The following is an 18027-nucleotide window of genomic DNA, read 5'->3' as shown; positions in this document are numbered from 1 at the left end:
GCTGAGGAGAAATCCTTTGAATAAAATTTATTTCAGAAATCAATCAATTGTAAAAACAGCACTCTGCCAGATTTACCATAGCGATAAATAAATTACAATAGCTCAATACTTTATAAAAAAATTTTTTTTGTACACAGTTTCCTTACTCTAATTTTAGATGTGTGTGAGACTGTTCTTTTGAATGTCTATACAAAAAATATTCCCAAAGGCACTGCTTGTCTGGGAAACTGGTGATCCTAAAACACAAATATTTACCTATGGAAGCCTGGAATTGATTTACAGTATCCCGGAATTTGAACAAATGTTGTACACTACTCAACCTGTTTACAAACGTTTCATGACACATCGTTGTGATCGACAACAGACTGTATAATGCACCACCAGATTTTCTGTAATATGACAAAAAACATTAAAATGTAATATTTATCTAAATACAATCCCAATACCCCAGTCACAGGTGAACTTGGGCCCACCAGAAGGATCAACTTACTTAAAATATTGCTATATTTTCAAAACGAGGACTTTGGGTTGTTAATTGTGGCATTATATGGTAGAAATGGGCTCCATGAGGCTCCTCTGACAGTCACATGTAATGTCCTCCTTGGGGAGAGGACTAAGGCAGTGTCCTGGGGTCGATGACTTCCTCGTGGCTCCTACCTGCTCTTCTTTTCTCCTCCCTCTACTCTCCTCCCTCTGCTGTGGGATTACTACCTGGGGGATTCCCAGCTAGCGGTCGTACATCTCCTTCATCTCCTTCAGGATCTTGATGCTCTCACTATACCTCAGCTGATTCTTGTTGGACGCTTCTTTCCATCTGAACACAGAGTTATGTATATTAATAAGTTTGATCACAGCTAGATAAACAATGTTTACGTTTTTTACTGACAGAATTTTGATAAACTTTTTCCCAATCGAGATTACATTCGGTTCAATAGTTGATATTCGACTCCCCAATCTATCCATGTCAACAAAGTTAGCTTTTGTGATTATTTAGATGCCTTGGACTTACTTTTGCCTGATCTTTTTCCAGCGTTCTATGTGGTTGTATATGAGGGGACCAGACACAAGAGCTGTATCTGTAGACTGGTGACAAAGACAGACCGATTAAAACGGTTGATTGTTTCAATGTGGCAAATATGAAAATGACGGCTAGGCGTTACAGATGTTATACAGTACCTTGCTGACAATAGGCTTTTCTGTGGGCGGGATCCTCAGATTGACAGGATCTCCAGAAGGGTTGAGAGGACAGGAGGTGGGCGGAGGGAGGCGATACACATTCTGTCCCTTACCATTGAGCATGTTTGCAGCCTGGCAAGATGCAGGTGAAACGTGAGAAAACAAATACTGAACAGAGAGCACTAATGAAAAAATATATATTTATGTCCACATTGTGGGCATCTTTGTCCTGCTTTTTGGTTGTGAGCTTACCTCCTCTTCCCCCATGCTATGTGAGGGGCTTGGGGATGCAGCTCTCTCTCTGACCGCTGGGTTGTTCCTCATCCAGGCCCGGCAAATGGGGTAAAGTGGGGTACTGGTGGTGTACTGTGCCAGGTCCACACTGCGGTCAAACAACTTGATAATGTAGGCATCTAGCAGAAAGGGAGGAGAACAAATGATTATATATATATATATATATATATATACATACACATACACACATACAGTGGGGAGAACAAGTATTTGATACACTGCCGATTTTGCAGGTTTTCCTAATTTCAAAGCATGTAGAGGTCTGTAATTTCTATCATAGGTACACTTCAACTGTGAGAGATGGAATCTAAAACAGAAATCCAGAAAATCACATTGTATGATTTTTAAGTAATTAATTTGCATTTTATTGCATGACATAAGTATTTGATACATCAGAAAAGCAGAACTTAATATTTGGTACAGAAACCTTTGTTTGCAATTACAGAGATCATATGTTTCCTGTAGGTCTTGACCAGGTTTGCACACACTGTAGCATGGATTTTGGCCCACTCCTCCATACAGACCTTCTCCAGATCCTTCAGGTTTCGGGGCTGTCGCTGGGCAAAACTGACTTTCAGCTCCCTCCAAAGATGTTCTATTGGGTTCTGGTCTGGAGACTGGCTAGGCCACTCCATGACCTTGAGATGCTTCTTACGGAGCCACCCCCTAGTTGCCCTGGCTGTGTGTTTCGGGTCGTTGTCATGCTGGAAGACCCAGCCACGACCCATCTTCAATGCTCTTACTGAGGGAAGGAGGTTGTTGGCCAAGAGCTCACGATACATGGCCCCATCCATCCTCCCCTCAATACGGTGCAGTCGTCCTGTCCCCTTTCCAGAAAAGCATCCCCAAAGAATGTTGTTTCCACCTCCATGCTTCACGGTTGGGATGGTGTTCTTGGGGTTGTACTCATCCTTCTTCTTCCTCCAAACACGGCGAGTGGAGTTTAGACCAAAAAGCTCTATTTTTGTCTCATCAGACAACATGACCTTCTCCCATTCCTCCTCTGGATCATCCGGATGGTCATTGGCAAACTTCAGACAGGCCTGTATATGTGCTTTCTTGAGCAGGGGGACCTTGCGTGCGCTGCAGGATTTTAATCCATGATGGCGTAGTGTGTTACTAATGGTTTTCTTTGAGACTGTGGTCCCAGCTCTCTTCAGGTCATTGACCAGGTCCTGCCGTGTAGTTCTGGGCTGATCCCTCACCTTCCTCATGATCATTGATGCCCCACGAGGTGAGATCTTGCATGGAGCCCCAGACCGAGGGTGATTGACCGTCATCTTGAACTTCTTCCATTTTCTAATAATTGCGCCAACAGTTGTTGCCTTCTCACCAAGCTGCTTGCCTATTGTTGTGTAGCCCATCCCAGCCTTGTGCAGGTCTACAATTTTATCCCTGATGTCCTTACACAGCTCTCTGGTCTTGGCCATTGTGGAGAGGTTGGAGTCTGTTTGATTGAGTGTGTGGACAGGTGTCTTTTATACAGGTAACGAGTTCAAACAGGTGCAGTTAATTCAGGCAATGAGTGGAGAACAGGAGGGCTTCTTAAAGAAAAACTAACAGGTCTGTGAGAGCCGGAATTCTTACTGGTTGGTAGGTGATCAAATACTTATGTCATGCAATAAAATGCAAATGAATTACTTAAAAATCATACAATGTGATTTTCTGGATTTTAGATTCCGTCTCTCACAGTTGATGTGTACCTATGATAAAAATTACAGACCTCTACATGCTTTGTAAGTAGGAAAACCTGCAAAATCGGCAGTGTATCAAATACTTGTTCTCTCACACACAGTGAGGGAAAAAAGTTTTTGATCCCCTGCTGATTTTGTACGTTTGCCCACTGACAAAGACATGATCAGTCTATCATTTTAATGGTAGGTTTATTTGAACAGTGAGAGACAGAATAACAACAACAAAAATCCAGAAAAACGCATGTCAAAAATGTTATAAATTGATTTGCATTTTAATGAGGGAAATAAGTATTTGACCCCTCTGCAAAACATGATTTAGTACTTGGTGGCAAAACCCTTGTTGGCAATCACAGAGGTCAGACGTTTCTTGTAGTTGGCCACCAGGTTTGCACACATCTCAGGAGGGATTTTGTCCCACTCCTCTTTGCAGATCTTCTCCAAGTCATTAAGGTTTCGAGCCTGACGTTTGGCAACTCGAACCTTCAGCTCCCTTCACAGATTTTCTATGGGATTAAGGTCTGGAGACTGGCTAGGCCACTCCAGGACCTTAATGTGCTTCTTCTTGAGCCACTCCTTTGTTGCCTTGGCCATGTGTTTTGGGTCATTGTCATGCTGGAATACCCATCCACGACCCATTTTCAATGCCCTGGCTGAGGGAAGGAGGTTCTCCTGGCTGAGGGAAGGAGGTTCTCACCTAAGATTTGACAGTACATGGCCCGTCCATCGTCCCTTTGATGCGGTGAAGTTGTCCTGTACCCTTAGAAGAAAAACACCCCCAAAGCATAATGTTTCCACCTCCATGTTTGACGGTGGGGATGGTGTTCTTGGGGTCATAGGCAGCATCCCTCCTCCTCCAAACACAGCGAGTTGAGTTGATGCCAAAGAGCTCGATTTTGGTCTCAACTGACCACAACACTTTCACCCAGTTCTCCTCTGAATCATTCAGATGTTCATCGGCAAACTTCAGATGGGCCTATATATGTGCTTTCTTGAGCAGGGGGACCTTGCGGGCGCTGCAGGATTTCAGTACTTCACGGCGTAGTGTGTTACCAATTGTTTTCTTGGTGACTATGGTCCCAGCTGCCTTGAGATCATTGACAAGATCCTCCTGTGTAGTTCTGGGCTGATTCCTCACCGTTCTCATGATCATTGCAACTCCACGAGGTGAGATCTTGCATGGAGCCCCAGGCCGAGGGAGATTGACAGTTCTTTTGTGTTTCTTCCATTTGCGAATAATCGCACCAACTGTTGTCACCTTCTCACCAAGCTGCTTGGCAATGGTCTTGTAGCCCATTCCAGCCTTGTGTAGGTCTACAATCTTGTCCCTGACATCCTTGGAGAGCTCTTTGGTCTTGGCCATGGTGGAGAGTTTGGAATCTGATTGATTGATTGCTTCTGTGGACAGGTGTCTTTTATACAGGTAACAAGCTGAGATTAGGAGCACTAATTTTATCCCTCACTGTATATATCTATGTGAATATCTAGAGCGTGAAAGGTAGAGTCAGTGAGGGAGAGAGAGAGAAAAGGTTTTAAAAGTCAAACTATCTGTGTTTGGCAGGGGAATGACATCTGCAGCAGACTTACTTTGTTTATGTTGGTTGCTCTCTGTTAAGCTATCGTCCATCTCTTTCCGTTTCTTCCTCCTTTGCTGTGGGAACCGTGACGATGGCCTATGACATCAACGACAAGGGAAAGGGGACAGGTCAAGGCCTTTCAGTGTCTGACAGCCACACAGTCAGATGTGTCTAACAAAACTCAAATAAGGCTTACCGCTTCCCAGCAGAAGACGGAGACACATCCCTATGGAAGAAACAGGCAATCGTAATTACTACAGAAGTAGTGGAACTAACAGAACCGCAATAGGCTATTGAGTAAGTCTAAATAGCATACTTCTATGAATATAAAACGTTTTTTAAGGCCATACTTGCTCAGAGATTCTTCTGCTATCTTTGTCTCATCTTCATTTTGCTCCCTGGAAAAACAGGAAAAACAACCTTTCGCATCACCTCAGCTTGATTAGACAGTGCACAGCCAAGGAAAAATTCCTGAAGCTGTAAGTTTCAGTTTCAAGCCAGTTAATGTACTGCATCTTTGCAAATAAAATAAACACACTAACCTCTCACTGTCACTCTTCTCCACCAGCCCCTGTAATACTGCATCTAGTCGGCTGCGTGCACCACTCCCCTCTACATCTGTCAAATAGAATTAAACAGTCGACTTTACTTAGGAGAGATATAATAATTCCAGTAGCTAGTGTTAGGTGCCACTGTATCGTCAGCTGAATGAGTTTTTGGTTTTTAAATGTTCAAGCTCTCACCTGGCTTCTCAGTCTTGATCTTGACGTGATGCATGATCAGTATAGCCGTTCACACTGACATTCAGAAATCCCCAAAACAAAATATAAAATACAAGTTAGTTGGTAGCTAGCTACAACGACAAGTTTGCTAAATTGATTATGGGCTACAGGGAAACACTGATTCAAAGCATGTAGCTAGATATTAAGTGACCCAAGAGGACACTGTTATTGTGCCTGGATACCATGAATAGCTAAAAGTAGCTAGCTAACGCAAATTCAAGCAGTCTTTTCTTTTGAGTAAGCGTATGTAGCCGTATAGCACGCTAGTAACATTATTTGACTTATGTCTATATGATACATAACTTTTCATCTGCAGAATATTATTGTCGAATTAATGTCTAAAGGCCACGTATCTATACATACAAAATAGTTTAGTTTACCCTCCAAACAACTAGCTACCTGCCTGGTTAGCTCAGTGGTCGGTTTGTTTCTTTAGACTTTCCTCTTCCGCGCGCAAGTCGTTTCCCTTCTACTGGTTGGACAATGTGGAGTCGACTACACGAATATCATTGGTTCAGATCGATGTCTGTCACTTCCCATCTCTCTCTTGATTGGCCATAATTGATCGTTGTCGATAATGACGTTCTACGTAAAGATAAACTCAAGATCTTTGAATCTATCAAATAGTTGAATAAAAAGTTATCATGCGAGGAATGTAACATTTAGAAATGTATAACTAATTGTCTAGACTATACATATGATTTTCCTAATCTAACTATTTTATTTAGCCGTTTGGTTGCCTGGTAACTGACACAAAAACCCAAGCCAGATAAAAACCCGGAAGGCAGACTGTGTTTTTCTTTCATTGAATCAACCCAGGCAGTGATCAAATCGAGATGCTCAAATAACATTTACATGGAAAGTACGTGCTTTAAAAAAAATGTATTTAATACGTTATCCATGTCCGTGATCTAGCCTTTCTAATTGAACAACATTTTTTAAAAACTGCAATGCTGTTTGCTAACTTGCTAACTACAGGGATAACTTTTGTAGTGCCAGCTAGTTAACGTTAGTTGTCTCTTTTCACTCTTGTTAAATCAAATGCATGTGTGCTAGCTATTTACCTGACACATACTCTAACACTGTCTCATCCTATGATTATAGCTAAGAGTAGTCTACATGTGGGCTATAACACTTCTCTGCCCAGTTTGTGAGTTGGTTCCGGTGGTACTGTCAACATGAAATCCAGGTGAGACGTGGAACAAAGAATTAGGAATGCAGAGTTAAGTTACTGTTTTCAAAACCAGAACGATGTGTTTTTACCACAATAAAAACGGTCACCTTTTGTCTCTCTTGCTCTCTTAGTGGTGCTGCTATGTTCACAAGGAAGAATCCCTTTCCGCCAGACCCACCTCTGGGAAAAACACATTATAACCCCTCACGCACCAAGAAGTTAACAAAGCAACAGAGGAAAACCGTAAGAACTGAACTTGAGGAGCTGTCAGGGTCTTTTCCAAATACACAACCTCCTACAGTAAATACATGTCTTGTCAGTACTGTCTCCTCATCAAACTGTAGCTTTTTTTCCTGGTTTGCCTTAGACCCTGAGCCCTGTTCGCCTTGCCCGGCCGTCCAGCCCTCCTCCTCTCCAGACACACTCACTGAGCCCAGAGGACCAGCGCTTCCTTGGGGCAGCCAACCACTTTGTCCTCTGTCCTCCTCCTGCCACAGAGGCCCAGCCTAGTTTCTTAGAGTCCTGGCCCTCCACTGATCTTGGGTCCTCCCCGGCGAACACTGCCGCCTCCCCGAACACAGACACACTGATACGGGACCCAACATCGGGAAAGTCCCTGGTCTCCACTGGGGGAGGAGAGCAGGAAGATTCAGTGTTGGCAAAGTATGCTTAATACTATTCCTAAAATTACATAATGGTAATTTATGTTTTATTTGTGACATGTCATACAGCATTTGTGACCCTGCATTCTTATGTTTGTCTTCATTATACTGTGTATCATGATATCCACAATAAGCTTGCAGGTGATGAGTTTATAGGATTTTTGCATTGATTTATGGTGTTATTCCCTTTACATGTCTCATTACTAACTACAATAATTCCTTTTCCAGGTACATTGAACGCTTTCGTCACGGAATGCCACAGAGTCGAGAGGAACGTCAGCAGATGTCGGCAATGGTGGGAGAGGGCCAGCAGCCTTTCTGGTGGCTGTCCTCCTCCCCTCTACCCTCCAGTTCTACACCCACTCAAACCACTGACAAAGGTACTTCACTTGGATCATTCATAGTTCTTTACATCTCATTGAAACTCACTGAAAGTTTTGCTCGCTCTGTAAAACAAGGAATGTAGTGATCGTTGTGATGCATTTGATCAACTGTCTTGCTCTGCTCGCCATTTCAAATCAAATCTAAGTTTATTGGTTGTGTACACAGTTTAGCAGATGTTATAGTGGGTGAAGTGAAATTCTTATGTTACTAGCTCTTAACAATGCAGTCAAATGTCAAACAATTAAAACATTTTTTTTTTAAAGGAAATAAATCAAGAAGTTAACAACCCAAATAGCACTGTATCAAAATGCAATCTATACACCGGATGAATTTACACAAGATATACTAATAATGATATGTACAGTAGTAGATATTTTAGAGGGAGATATATCAAGAATCCAGTACATAAATAAATATGCGGTGTGTATAAACAGCATAAGTAACATACTTGTCATTTATTCCCTATGTCTTTATGTACACAGGCCTTTCCCTTAGAAAAGACTCAGCCACCACCCTCAGTCCAGTTGGGCAGTTTCAGCATGGCATTACCTTCTCCCCATGCAGGGGACTCCTTGATCTTAGTGCCATGGTGAGTGATGAACCTTGTCTGTTACTAGTGTATATTGAATTGGGGGGGTCAGTGTAGCCATCTAGTGGTGTTAATCGGAACAACATTGTCCTGTTCATGTTCTGTTTTGGTTGGAGTTTCAGTTTTTGAGATGGTGAGATATATTGGTATTAGACAGGTTTATGTAATGCTGTCAAGTGTGCCAGAGCCAGAATGGCTGAGATGTATTGGAAAAAAGACTCCCCATGCAGAGTGCCGCTCCTCATAAATATTTGCATACCAACACCAGACGACATGTTCTGCCCGACCACTGTGTTTATATGAACTAGTTAGAAGCTGTTCCCTTTGATTATGCAACTGTGTTTGATGCCTTTGTTAATACCCCTTCTGGTCAAAACACAGCTCCATATCCAGCATGCTGCATATCCCTGAGCTTCTATAGAAGTGATCCATAAAGCGTGTTCAAAACAGAACCCGCTGAGGGCTCACAGTTACACAACATTGTTATGTTCTAGAATGTTGGTGATAGAAATGGTGACAGGAGATGATACCTCTGGTGCACTCACTGGCCTCTATCTGTCTGATCCCCTGGCAGGGCCTGTCAGACTCCTCTCACGGTGACCTTGGAGACTCAGAGATACTGCAGCTACAGGAGAAGGCCAGCAGACTGCTACACAGAAGGTAGATATGCTGGGAGGAATGGAATACACTGAATAGGGTTGGGGTCAATTACATTTCAATTCAGTTAGTTGCAATGAGGAAAATTGTAATTGGATGAATCTTACAAAATCTATATTTTCTGTTTTCAGTGAGTACTCACTCAGTAGTGGATCTATCCCCATCAGCTCTGAGGGCCTGGGCTGCTCCAATTTTTCCTCCCCTGTGAGCATAGATGAGCCAGTCCGAAGGCCTATAATTACCAGTCTTATCGACTCAACCACTGGTGAGCCATGGGGGTTGGGAAGTTCAAAACATCTGATTTGCATGAATTTTCCATGTCTCAACCACATGATATTGCTTTTTCAAACTCCTAGAGCCACTGTTATTCTGTGCTTTTGCCACATCCCTCATTTCTCATGGCCATGTTTTTGTTTCCTTTTGCAACTTTCTTTATTCTCACTTTATATCTGAATACACATATTGCAATAACTTTTCTTGTGCAAATGCTTCCTCAAGTTATGGGGAACCTAAGATCAGCAGACCTCTATGCTGGCACCGTGCCCAAACCATCCGTAGTTGGTCCCCCTGCCCCCCGTACACGCCCAGAGGAGGACATCCTGTTTCAGTGGCGTCTGAGGAGGAAGATGGAGCAGGCCAGTCAGTGTGTCCAGTCACACCCACAGCAGGGTCACACCCTTCATCAGCACTCTGTCAGCTGGCAGGCTCACAAGGTACTTAACCCCCTGTCTACTGCACCTGCTATTAGAAAGAGGTTTTGAAATGTGTGCCATTGTGTGGTCGGATTGTCCAACGTATTTAGCTAATCACAGAGCATATGTTTTGATTTGTTCTCCTTTGTTAGGTACAGCGGAATCCCCTCCCTGCCTATTCCTCTCATAGAGTTACCCCCTCCTTCACCCCAGCCCCCCAGGAGACCAGTGCCCCCCATGGACCGTTCCCCCCTGCAACTGTCCCCTCCCTCCCCATCTCCAGCCCCACCGTCTCCAAGCTGCAGCCGGATGCCCCGGTCCCACCCCACATGCACCTCCTCTGTGACATCCTGCCCTGCACCTCTCTGCCCCGCTCCCCTCCACCCAGCCACCAGAGGAGCCCAAAGAGGATGGAGGTCTCTGGGGCCGACTGGACCCTCAGGCAGCCCAAAGCCCAGGTCAGTTCCACAGACACCTCCACTGAGGAGCCCACTAGTAAACACGAGTCCTCTCCACCACCGCCCGCCTTGTCTGAGATCACGGAGGAAGAGTGGGCAGTTCAACAGAGGACGTCCGAGAGGACAAAAAAGGAGACACTACAGAAGAAGGAGGAGAGGAGTGACAAGCGGAGAGGGCCGTCCTGCAGAAAGAAGAAATCAGCCAGGTATGACCTGTATGTAAGAGGGGTGCCATTTTGATTTAATGACATGTGAAGCAGATGCGTTATGTGGCCCAGTCTGTAAACTCAATGACAATATCTCTGTAGGCATCATGTTGGTGATGCGGACCATGCTGAGAGGCCCAGCTATGCAGATAGGAGTGTGAGCCAACACAGCACCAGAGGTCCAGACAGGGTCACCCCATGGAGGGAGGAACCCAGAAGAGACTGGGGGCAACAGGAAAGAGGGCCGGGGGTAGTGAGAGAGGGCCGCCCTGGAGATCGTGCTCCACCACCCTCTCCCATACACAGCGCACTGGGACAGGTCAGTTAACACTGTGGGTCATCAGCATCACCGATGCTAGATGCCATTTAGACATTGAAGAAAGGCTATTATGAATTTTTAAGTGTTACAATATTATTAATTTACTTTATCCAGATTAGTTTAATTTAAATAAAGATATTAGCTGAGTAAAGCATATGAATTTACCTTGGCAGGTAGTTTCAGAGGTACTGTTCCTGACCCCGGACTCCCCAGACCCGCCCAGAACCCCTGTGTCCTCTGACTCTCCCAGATACACCCCCCCTGCGCCCCCACAGTCCCCCGCCCCGCCTCCCAGTGCACAGCAGCCACGGGAGGTCGTAGCTCAGCTGCTGCAGGATGCTGAAGGTGAGACTGCCTGGTGCAGTGGGGACTGCTGACCTTAACTCTCTAGGTAACAGAGGTGGAATAGACTCTGGCTGTATAATACAGTATATATAGCATTCCAAGTTCCACCAGGACTGAATCCTAACTTGAACTTTCTCCCGAATATCCCATTCCTATACATGCATTACTTACTCTAAATAATAAGTTAGGATGTTGCCCTGAATGCTAAAGGGATCTTTTGGTAAATGTAAAGGGTGGCATAACAATTGAGTGATGCCATAGTCCTCTCTGTTACAGGAGTACATTAACCGTGTGGACCAGTGCCAGTTATCTATTTTCACTTCACCTTGCTGGTGTTCATGTGTACATTTCTGGCTATTTATACCAGTGTACAATTAACATGTGATCTAATATAACATATTATGAACACCTGGCATAGCTTTGCTGCAAAGTAGCTAAAGTTAGAACAAAAAGAATCGGTCATGTAATCAACTGCTCCTAAAGTTACTTTTGTTATCTGCACAGTGACATTTCAACTGCATATCTTTCCCCCCTTAAGATTCAGATGAGCAGGAGTTCAAAGATGACCCCTTACTGAAGGTCTTGAGGCAGCAGAGGAAGTGGGTGAAGGAGCAAATCAGGTAAAGAACTGGGATATGTTCCCTAGATGCAGTACATCCTTCATCATTTATTTCATTGACCTTTCCTTTAGTCATTAAGATAATGAACTTAATATATTTTCTGAGTAATTACAGTGCCTTCAGAAAGTATTTACACCCCTTGACATTTTGTGTTACAGCCTGAATTTAAAATGGATTAAATTTAGATGTATTTTGTCACTGGCCTACACAATACCCCATAGTGTCAAAGTGGAATTATGTTGTTAGAAATCTTTAAAAATTAATGAAAAATTAAAAGCTGAAAAATGTATTGAGTCAATAAGTATTCAACCCCTTTGTTGTGGCAAGCCTAAATATGTTCAGGAGTAAAAATGTGCTTAACAAGTCACATAATAAATTGCATGGACTCAGTCTGTGTGCAATAATAGTGTTTAGCATGATTTTTGAATGACTACCTCATCTATGTACCCCACACATACAATTATCTTTAAGGTCCCTCAGTCGAGCAGTGAATTTCAAACACAGATTCGACCACAAAGGCCAGGGAGGTTTTCCAATGCCTCGCAAAGAAGAGCACCTATTGGTGTAAATCATTACAATTTAGATGGTGTATCAATACACCCAGTCACTACAAAGATACAGGCGTCCTTCCTAACTCAGTTGCCGGAGAGGAAGGAAACCGCTCTGGGATTTCACCATGAGACCAATGGTGACTTTAAAACAGTTGCAGAGTTTAATGGCTGTGATAGGAGATAACTGTGGATGGATCAACCACATTGTAATTACTCCACAATACTAACTTAATTGACAGAGTGAAAAGAAGGAAGCCTGTACAGAATACAAATATTCCAAAACATGCATCCTGTTTGCAAAAAGGCATTAAAGTAATACTGAAAAAAATTTGGCAAAGAAATAAACGTTTTACTGAGTACCACTCTCCATATTTTCAAGCATAGTGGTGCCTGCATCATGTTATGGGTATGCTTATAATCGTTAAGGACTGGGGAGTTTTTCAGGATACAAAATAAACGGAATGGAGCTAAACAGGCAAAATCCTAGAGGAAAAGCTGGTTGTCTGCTTTCCACCAGACACTGGGAGATGAATTCACCTGTCAGCAAGACTACACTGGAGTTGCTTACCAAGAAGACTGTGAATGTTCCTGAGTGGCCGAGTTACAGTTTTGACTTAAATCTACTTGAAAATCTAAGGCAAGACCTGAAAATGGTTGTCTAGCAATGATCAACAACCAAATTTACAGAGCTTGAAAAATTTTGAAAAGAATAATGGTCAAATGTTGCACAATCCAGGTGTGAAAACCTCTTACAAATTAACCCAGAAAGACTCACAGCTGTAATCGCTGCCAAAGGTGCTTCTACAAAGTATTGACTCAGGGGTGTGAATACTTATGTAAATGCAATTTCTGTATTTCATTTTCAATAAATGTACAATAATTTCTAAAAACATAGATGGGTGAGAAAAAATATATATTTCATCAATTGTGAATTCAGGCTGTAACACAACAATGTGAAATAAGTCCAGGGATAATTATACTTTCTGAAGGCACTCTGTATACAGTGCCTTCGGAAAGTATTCAGACCCCTTGACTTTTTCCACATTTTGTCACATTACAGCCTTATTCTAAAATTGATTAAATAAAACAATTTCCTCATCAATCTACACACAATACCCCATAATGACAAAGCGAAAACAGGTTTTTAGAACAGGACAATGACCCGAACCACACAGCCAAGACAATGTCATTGAGTGGACTTGAACCCGATCGAACATCTCTGGAAAGACCTGAAAATAGCTGTGCAGCTACGCTCCCCATCCAACCTGACAGAGCTTGAGAGGATCTGCAGAGAAGAATGGGAGAAACTCCCCAAATACAGGTGTGCCAAGCTTGTAGCGTCATACCCAAAAAGACTTGAGGCTGTAATCGCTGCCAAAGGTGCTTCAACAAAGTACTGAGTAAAGGGTCTGAATACGTATGTAAATGTGATATTTCCGTTTTTTATTTTTAATACATTTGCAAACATTTCTAAAAACCAGTTTTTGCTTCATCATTATGGGGTATTATTGTGTGTAGATTGATGAGGAAAAAAACAATTGAATCAATTTTAGAATAAAGCTGTAATTTAAAACATTTGGAAGACAAATGGTCTGAATACTTTCCGAATGCACTGTATAGTTAAATCATGATGTGTTATACTGATTGTTTTGTCTTTGGAGTAACGTTTTAGATGTTGTTCTCATATTGCAGATACATGGTTCCTAGAGTGATATAATATTTGGCTATGCAAAGCGTAGAAGCAACTTTGGAACATGCTCTAAAAAAAGTATTTTTTTCTTTCAGCGAGGTGGACTCACTGTTGGATGAATTCCAGGAAGAGTGATCACTGGTGGCTAGCACACACGGAACAAAAACAACATTCAATTCAACAGCATTTTTTTTTTCATTTTTGTACAGAAATATATAGTGCATTTATTTTTGTTAACAAATTCTCTTTTTACAATAAATAGTTAGAAAATATACAACAACCTTACTGTTGGGTTTTGTGAACATACTTGATAATCTCTGAGTGTTAAAACATTTACACACGATTTAGAGGGCATTAGAAAGTACACAATACAAATAAACATTTTCAATGGTGTTATATCATATTTACAATGAATGGTTCCATAAAACATTAAGATTGATGAGTTAAATGGGATTATTTAGGACGATGGATGCTTTTAAATTAGGAATCTGTCCTGTTAATATGTACAAATCTCAGAGAGTGCAATCTTAATGGTGTGATGGCATGGTTAACAGGTGTTTTGGCGCAGGCAGGCACCAGCTCCTTGGTGAGTGTTTGATGATATGTCTGTTGTAGGAGAGCGTGCCTGTATTTTTGCCACTATCCTTATTTGGTTTGTCAGTCAGTTTCCCAAGCTGTGTCTGTGTGTGTGTGTGTGTGTTGGGTTCCCTTGAGAAAACATTTTTAAACGTTTTCTCTCCATGGTGGGTTCCTATCAGTGTTTCCCTAGCTGTTGTTGTGTGATCCTTGGCATGTAATTAAAGGTGTGTGTGTGAACATATAGTTTACCAAGCTACCAATTACTTCACACTGGAAGAAGTTAAGCTACACTAAAGTTACCCTTAAGAAAAAATGTGTTTTCTTTAACTAAAGTTAATTTGAAAAAATAGTTCACTACATAGAAAACGACTTTGTGATGAATTATCATATTTAAATCTGAAAGTCATAGACAACAAATTGCAAGAACAGATCTCTTTGGAGTAAGATGTTAACAGAATGTGTAATTTAGCATATTAAACACTAAACTGTTTCAAGTGAGAATTAGAAAGGGGTAATGCTGAAAAAGAAAGGAAAAGCCTACTTCACCCATATTTTATTTTCTATTTGAAAAAAAAAGTAGTGTAGTTCCAGTAGTTAGCTACACCACATGGCAAAAAAAGTAGTTAATTACTACCAAGATTTGAACTGCCACCAAGCTATTGCAAAATGTAGTTATATTACTAGTTGAACTACATGTAGTTTACTACTCCCCAACACTGGTTCCTATGGATTGTGTGTGTGAGTTCCTATGAAGTGTTTGTTCCTACGGCGTGTATGCTCATGGTTCTGAGTGGGACAGGTGTCTTGAGTTCTCCCCCTGAAGCATAGGGGCAGATATGATGAGGATGCCTTCAGGTGACACAGCCGACTCCAGAGCCATGGAGTCCACTCCCTCTGGAATCCTGTAGCGGCGGATGAACTGACGCGTCACCAGCCCCGACCCATCCTGCAAACACACGTTATAGTGAACACAGTCAGTGAGGAATACTCGTTTTCAGGCTAACAAGTGGCCTGGTTTCCAGTCTGTTTGGTCGGTAGTTGGCTGAAGCAGAAACAGACTACATAGCAACCAGGCTATATTCAATGTCTGTCATCACATAAACTATGGAAGTGTGATTATGAACAGAGAACAACTCTTACATAATACATATAACACAGTAGTTGCTTACTTTTTTCTCTTTGTGTTTCCCTTGGACCTCCACAAAGTCTCCTGTCACCTTGACCATCAGCTCCTCTGGGTTGAAGTGTTTCACATCAACCTGAACTGTGAATCCACTGTGGTCACAACACACCTGGCAACAGGGGAAGATACCCACTATTACTACTCAAAATGACACGCTATTGCTGCTCTTTTACTGCTGTTTAATCTACTTTTATGTAATTCCATTCAAACGATAAGAAAACGCAAGAGCACCTGCAGTAAATGGGCATTCATTAAAAACGTCAGTAGAATATAGAAAGTACAAATACAATTCATTAATCAAGTCGACCTCAGTGATACAGAACAAAGAAATGTATCTGTGAGAGACTAGAGCACTGCATTCATGCAGTGTAACGGGAATAAGCCTACTTGTGCAGAGCCAGTGTGCTCCGTCACTGGGGTGAGCAGCTCCGACGGCGTGAATGAGTACAGCCCGAATGTCCCGTTCAGCCCTGGAAGAAGAGGCGGCAGGACCCTCTCCCATGCGATACCGCTGGCTGGAAAAGTGGGTGGCAGATCGAAGTCCATTTCGCGTCTGAGGTAAAAAAGAAAATATGCACAGATGATTACTACAGCTTTTCACACCTGTATTGGCCGGGGATGTTACGAATATTCTAGGCCACAGGGAAGAAATAGCATATGGGTAAAATCATAGTCCAATAAATGCAGGTCTATTCGAGAAAATATTAGCCTAATAGAAATGTATAGAAGGAAGCAATAAATAATTAAACCATAATTGACCAGCTGCTTCACTGCTGAGGTTCAGAAAGGGATTGATTCGTAAAGGCTACAGCGATGGTTTTTATAGTCCTTGTCAAATCTGGAATATTGCAGTAAATAATACAGAATCCGCTTGATCCTCAAAGACCTTTCAAATTGTTGCTGGGAAAGGTCACAGTGTAAAATCCCGTCTGAGATGCAGAGGCGTTCGCACTTACCGTTATGAGATGCCTGCAAGTCCTATTAGGTTCTGACTGCCAAAAGGATGGATTGCTGCGTCCGTGTGTCTGTGACTCTGTGCCCTTTTCTGTGGCATAAACTGTGGACGTGCCAGTTATGGTCTGTATTTATGATAGCAGGAGTAGTTAGCAAGTCGGAAATTTCCGAGTTTCCTAGTTCTGACTGGCACTTGAACGCGGCATATGTCCCTTTAGGCTTACACCCTTTACTGTCACTGCTATGACTGTCTGGCACGGATGCACTGGGGGGCGTTCACCCCTTTGATGTTATTTTTAGACAGACAATTCCGGAAAGTAATGATCAGATACAGCAACAGACTCTGAGAAAGTGAAATTGTATAATGCATAAAAATTATCTAAAATTAAATTAAAAAGCGATATGATTTTGAAGGAGAATTGTAACAGTTAAAAAAGTATATATGATTTTAAAGGAGAATATGGTAACAGTTCTTCGTATGATAGGGAGGAGTATTCCTCAAGGGAGGTCCCTGTGCTATAGAAACCTTTGATAACAACTAAAACAAAATCATAATTCCCAGGGGGTCTGGTGGTTAATCCAAAGCAATCCAAGGTGCCCCACAGCGAATAGTTCCCGCCTCATTATGTAAACTGTTTGAATGCGGCACGTGTATAACTACAACCAGTTAGCAAGTCGGGAATTTCAGAGTTTCCTAGTTCCGACTACTACCTGAACGTAGCAATATTCACATGCCAGTGCACGTGTGATAATAGGAATGTTTTCATCTCATGCACCTTTTTAATGAACCTTACATGGTTGTTTTCCTTGACACCTGCTGAGAGCTCTGGTGGAGCCCCTTTTGGTGATTTGGCAATTGGCATTCAACACTGCCAATAGCTTGTTCTGCCAGGCAACAGTTCAGCCTATTCCTTCTAGGGATACACTTGAGTGGCGCAGTGGTCTAAGGCACTGCATCGCAGTGGTAACTGTGCCACTAGAGATCCTGGTTCGAATCCAGGCTCTGGCGCACAATTGGTCCAGGGTAGGGGAGGGAATGGCCGGCAGGGATGTAGCTCAGTTGATAGAGCATGGCGTTTGCAACGCCAGGGTTGTGGGTTCGATTCCCACGGGGGGGGCAGTATAAAAAGATATGTATTCACTAACTGTAAGTCTCTCTGGATAAGAGCGTCTGCTAAATGACATAAATGTATAATGGATTGGACTGCTGGTACAGATTCCTTGAAAACCCCTCCAGAACAAATTTTTTCGGATATTTCAATGATTGTATTTTCTGACAGGCTTAATTGGAATTATGGTATCCATTAGTCCGACACTGCATAAACTGTCCTTATCCCCGGTTATCAATTGGTGCATGGTTAAACAATGTTTACCTCAACTTATTAAACAGAGGTTGGACAAGGTCACAAACATTGTCAATGTCACACCCTGTAACAATATTTTC

The 18027-nt window shown here is 42.4% G+C and overlaps 3 protein-coding genes across 8 annotated transcripts; 1 reads left to right on the top strand and 2 right to left on the bottom strand.

Annotated features, from left to right (window-relative positions):
• Positions 1 to 12: 12 nt before the first annotated feature.
• On the bottom strand, positions 13 to 5963 carry LOC121586125 (protein lin-37 homolog). Of its 3 annotated transcripts, none has more exons than XM_041902621.2 (10): positions 5920 to 5963; positions 5482 to 5535; positions 5281 to 5356; positions 5089 to 5136; positions 4935 to 4964; positions 4749 to 4834; positions 1429 to 1589; positions 1177 to 1308; positions 1010 to 1083; positions 13 to 814 (listed from the first exon to the last, which is right to left on the bottom strand). In XM_041902621.2, the coding sequence occupies exons 2-10, from the start codon at positions 5513 to 5515 to the stop codon at positions 727 to 729; spliced, it is 729 nt and encodes a 242-aa protein (XP_041758555.1). In that variant the 5' UTR covers positions 5516 to 5535; positions 5920 to 5963; the 3' UTR covers positions 13 to 726. The 3 variants fall into 3 exon arrangements, with proteins under 3 accessions (XP_041758555.1, XP_041758554.1, XP_041758556.1); XM_041902620.2 differs by having other exon boundaries at positions 5901 to 5955; XM_041902622.2 differs by lacking the exon at positions 5920 to 5963 and adding an exon at positions 5884 to 5905.
• Positions 5964 to 6104: 141 nt separating this feature from the next.
• On the top strand, positions 6105 to 14935 carry LOC121586105 (proline and serine-rich protein 3). 2 transcript variants are annotated; one of them, XM_041902594.1, is made up of 14 exons: positions 6105 to 6382; positions 6625 to 6709; positions 6826 to 6937; positions 7062 to 7357; positions 7585 to 7736; positions 8223 to 8329; positions 8904 to 8989; positions 9118 to 9251; positions 9485 to 9699; positions 9831 to 10342; positions 10514 to 10661; positions 10835 to 11006; positions 11545 to 11626; positions 13963 to 14935. In XM_041902594.1, the coding sequence occupies exons 2-14, from the start codon at positions 6699 to 6701 to the stop codon at positions 14000 to 14002; spliced, it is 2067 nt and encodes a 688-aa protein (XP_041758528.1). In that variant the 5' UTR covers positions 6105 to 6382; positions 6625 to 6698; the 3' UTR covers positions 14003 to 14935. The 2 variants fall into 2 exon arrangements, with proteins under 2 accessions (XP_041758528.1, XP_041758527.1); XM_041902593.1 differs by having other exon boundaries at positions 10445 to 10661.
• Positions 14936 to 14987: 52 nt separating this feature from the next.
• LOC121586130 (alpha-crystallin B chain) lies at positions 14988 to 16704 on the bottom strand. Of its 3 annotated transcripts, none has more exons than XM_041902630.2 (4): positions 16586 to 16704; positions 16017 to 16182; positions 15616 to 15738; positions 14988 to 15392 (listed from the first exon to the last, which is right to left on the bottom strand). In XM_041902630.2, the coding sequence occupies exons 2-4, from the start codon at positions 16173 to 16175 to the stop codon at positions 15225 to 15227; spliced, it is 450 nt and encodes a 149-aa protein (XP_041758564.1). In that variant the 5' UTR covers positions 16176 to 16182; positions 16586 to 16704; the 3' UTR covers positions 14988 to 15224. The 3 variants fall into 3 exon arrangements, with proteins under 3 accessions (XP_041758564.1, XP_041758563.1, XP_041758562.1); XM_041902629.1 differs by lacking the exon at positions 16586 to 16704 and adding an exon at positions 16389 to 16494; XM_041902628.2 differs by lacking the exon at positions 16586 to 16704 and adding an exon at positions 16379 to 16486.
• Between the last annotated feature and the right edge of the window lie 1323 nt (positions 16705 to 18027).

Source organism: Coregonus clupeaformis, unplaced genomic scaffold, assembly GCF_020615455.1.
Source record: "Coregonus clupeaformis isolate EN_2021a unplaced genomic scaffold, ASM2061545v1 scaf0096, whole genome shotgun sequence".
Taxonomy (NCBI): Eukaryota; Metazoa; Chordata; class Actinopteri; order Salmoniformes; family Salmonidae; genus Coregonus; species Coregonus clupeaformis.
This window is presented reverse-complemented; position numbering and strand designations above follow the sequence as displayed.

Bases quoted from the DNA above. Each gene is read 5' to 3' on its own strand.
- LOC121586125 (XM_041902621.2), bottom strand. From the start codon at position 5,515: ATGCATCACGTCAAGATCAAGACTGAGAAGCCAG. The intron at 5,357-5,481 runs GTGAGAGCTTGA...TCTATTTGACAG, and splicing joins GATCAAGACTGAGAAGCCAG to ATGTAGAGGGGAGTGGTGCA. The intron at 4,835-4,934 runs GTAAGCCTTATT...TTGATGTCATAG, and splicing joins CCGTCTTCTGCTGGGAAGCG to GCCATCGTCACGGTTCCCAC.
- LOC121586130 (XM_041902630.2), bottom strand. From the start codon at position 16,175: ATGGACTTCGATCTGCCACCCACTTTTCCAGCCAGCGGTATCGCATGG. The intron at 15,739-16,016 runs GTAGGCTTATTC...CCCTGTTGCCAG, and splicing joins AGCACACTGGCTCTGCACAA to GTGTGTTGTGACCACAGTGG. The intron at 15,393-15,615 runs GTAAGCAACTAC...GTGTGTTTGCAG, and splicing joins GGAAACACAAAGAGAAAAAA to GATGGGTCGGGGCTGGTGAC.
- LOC121586105 (XM_041902593.1), top strand. The intron at 9,700-9,830 runs GTACTTAACCCC...CTCCTTTGTTAG, and splicing joins TCAGCTGGCAGGCTCACAAG to GTACAGCGGAATCCCCTCCC. The intron at 11,007-11,544 runs GTGAGACTGCCT...TCCCCCCTTAAG, and splicing joins GCTGCTGCAGGATGCTGAAG to ATTCAGATGAGCAGGAGTTC.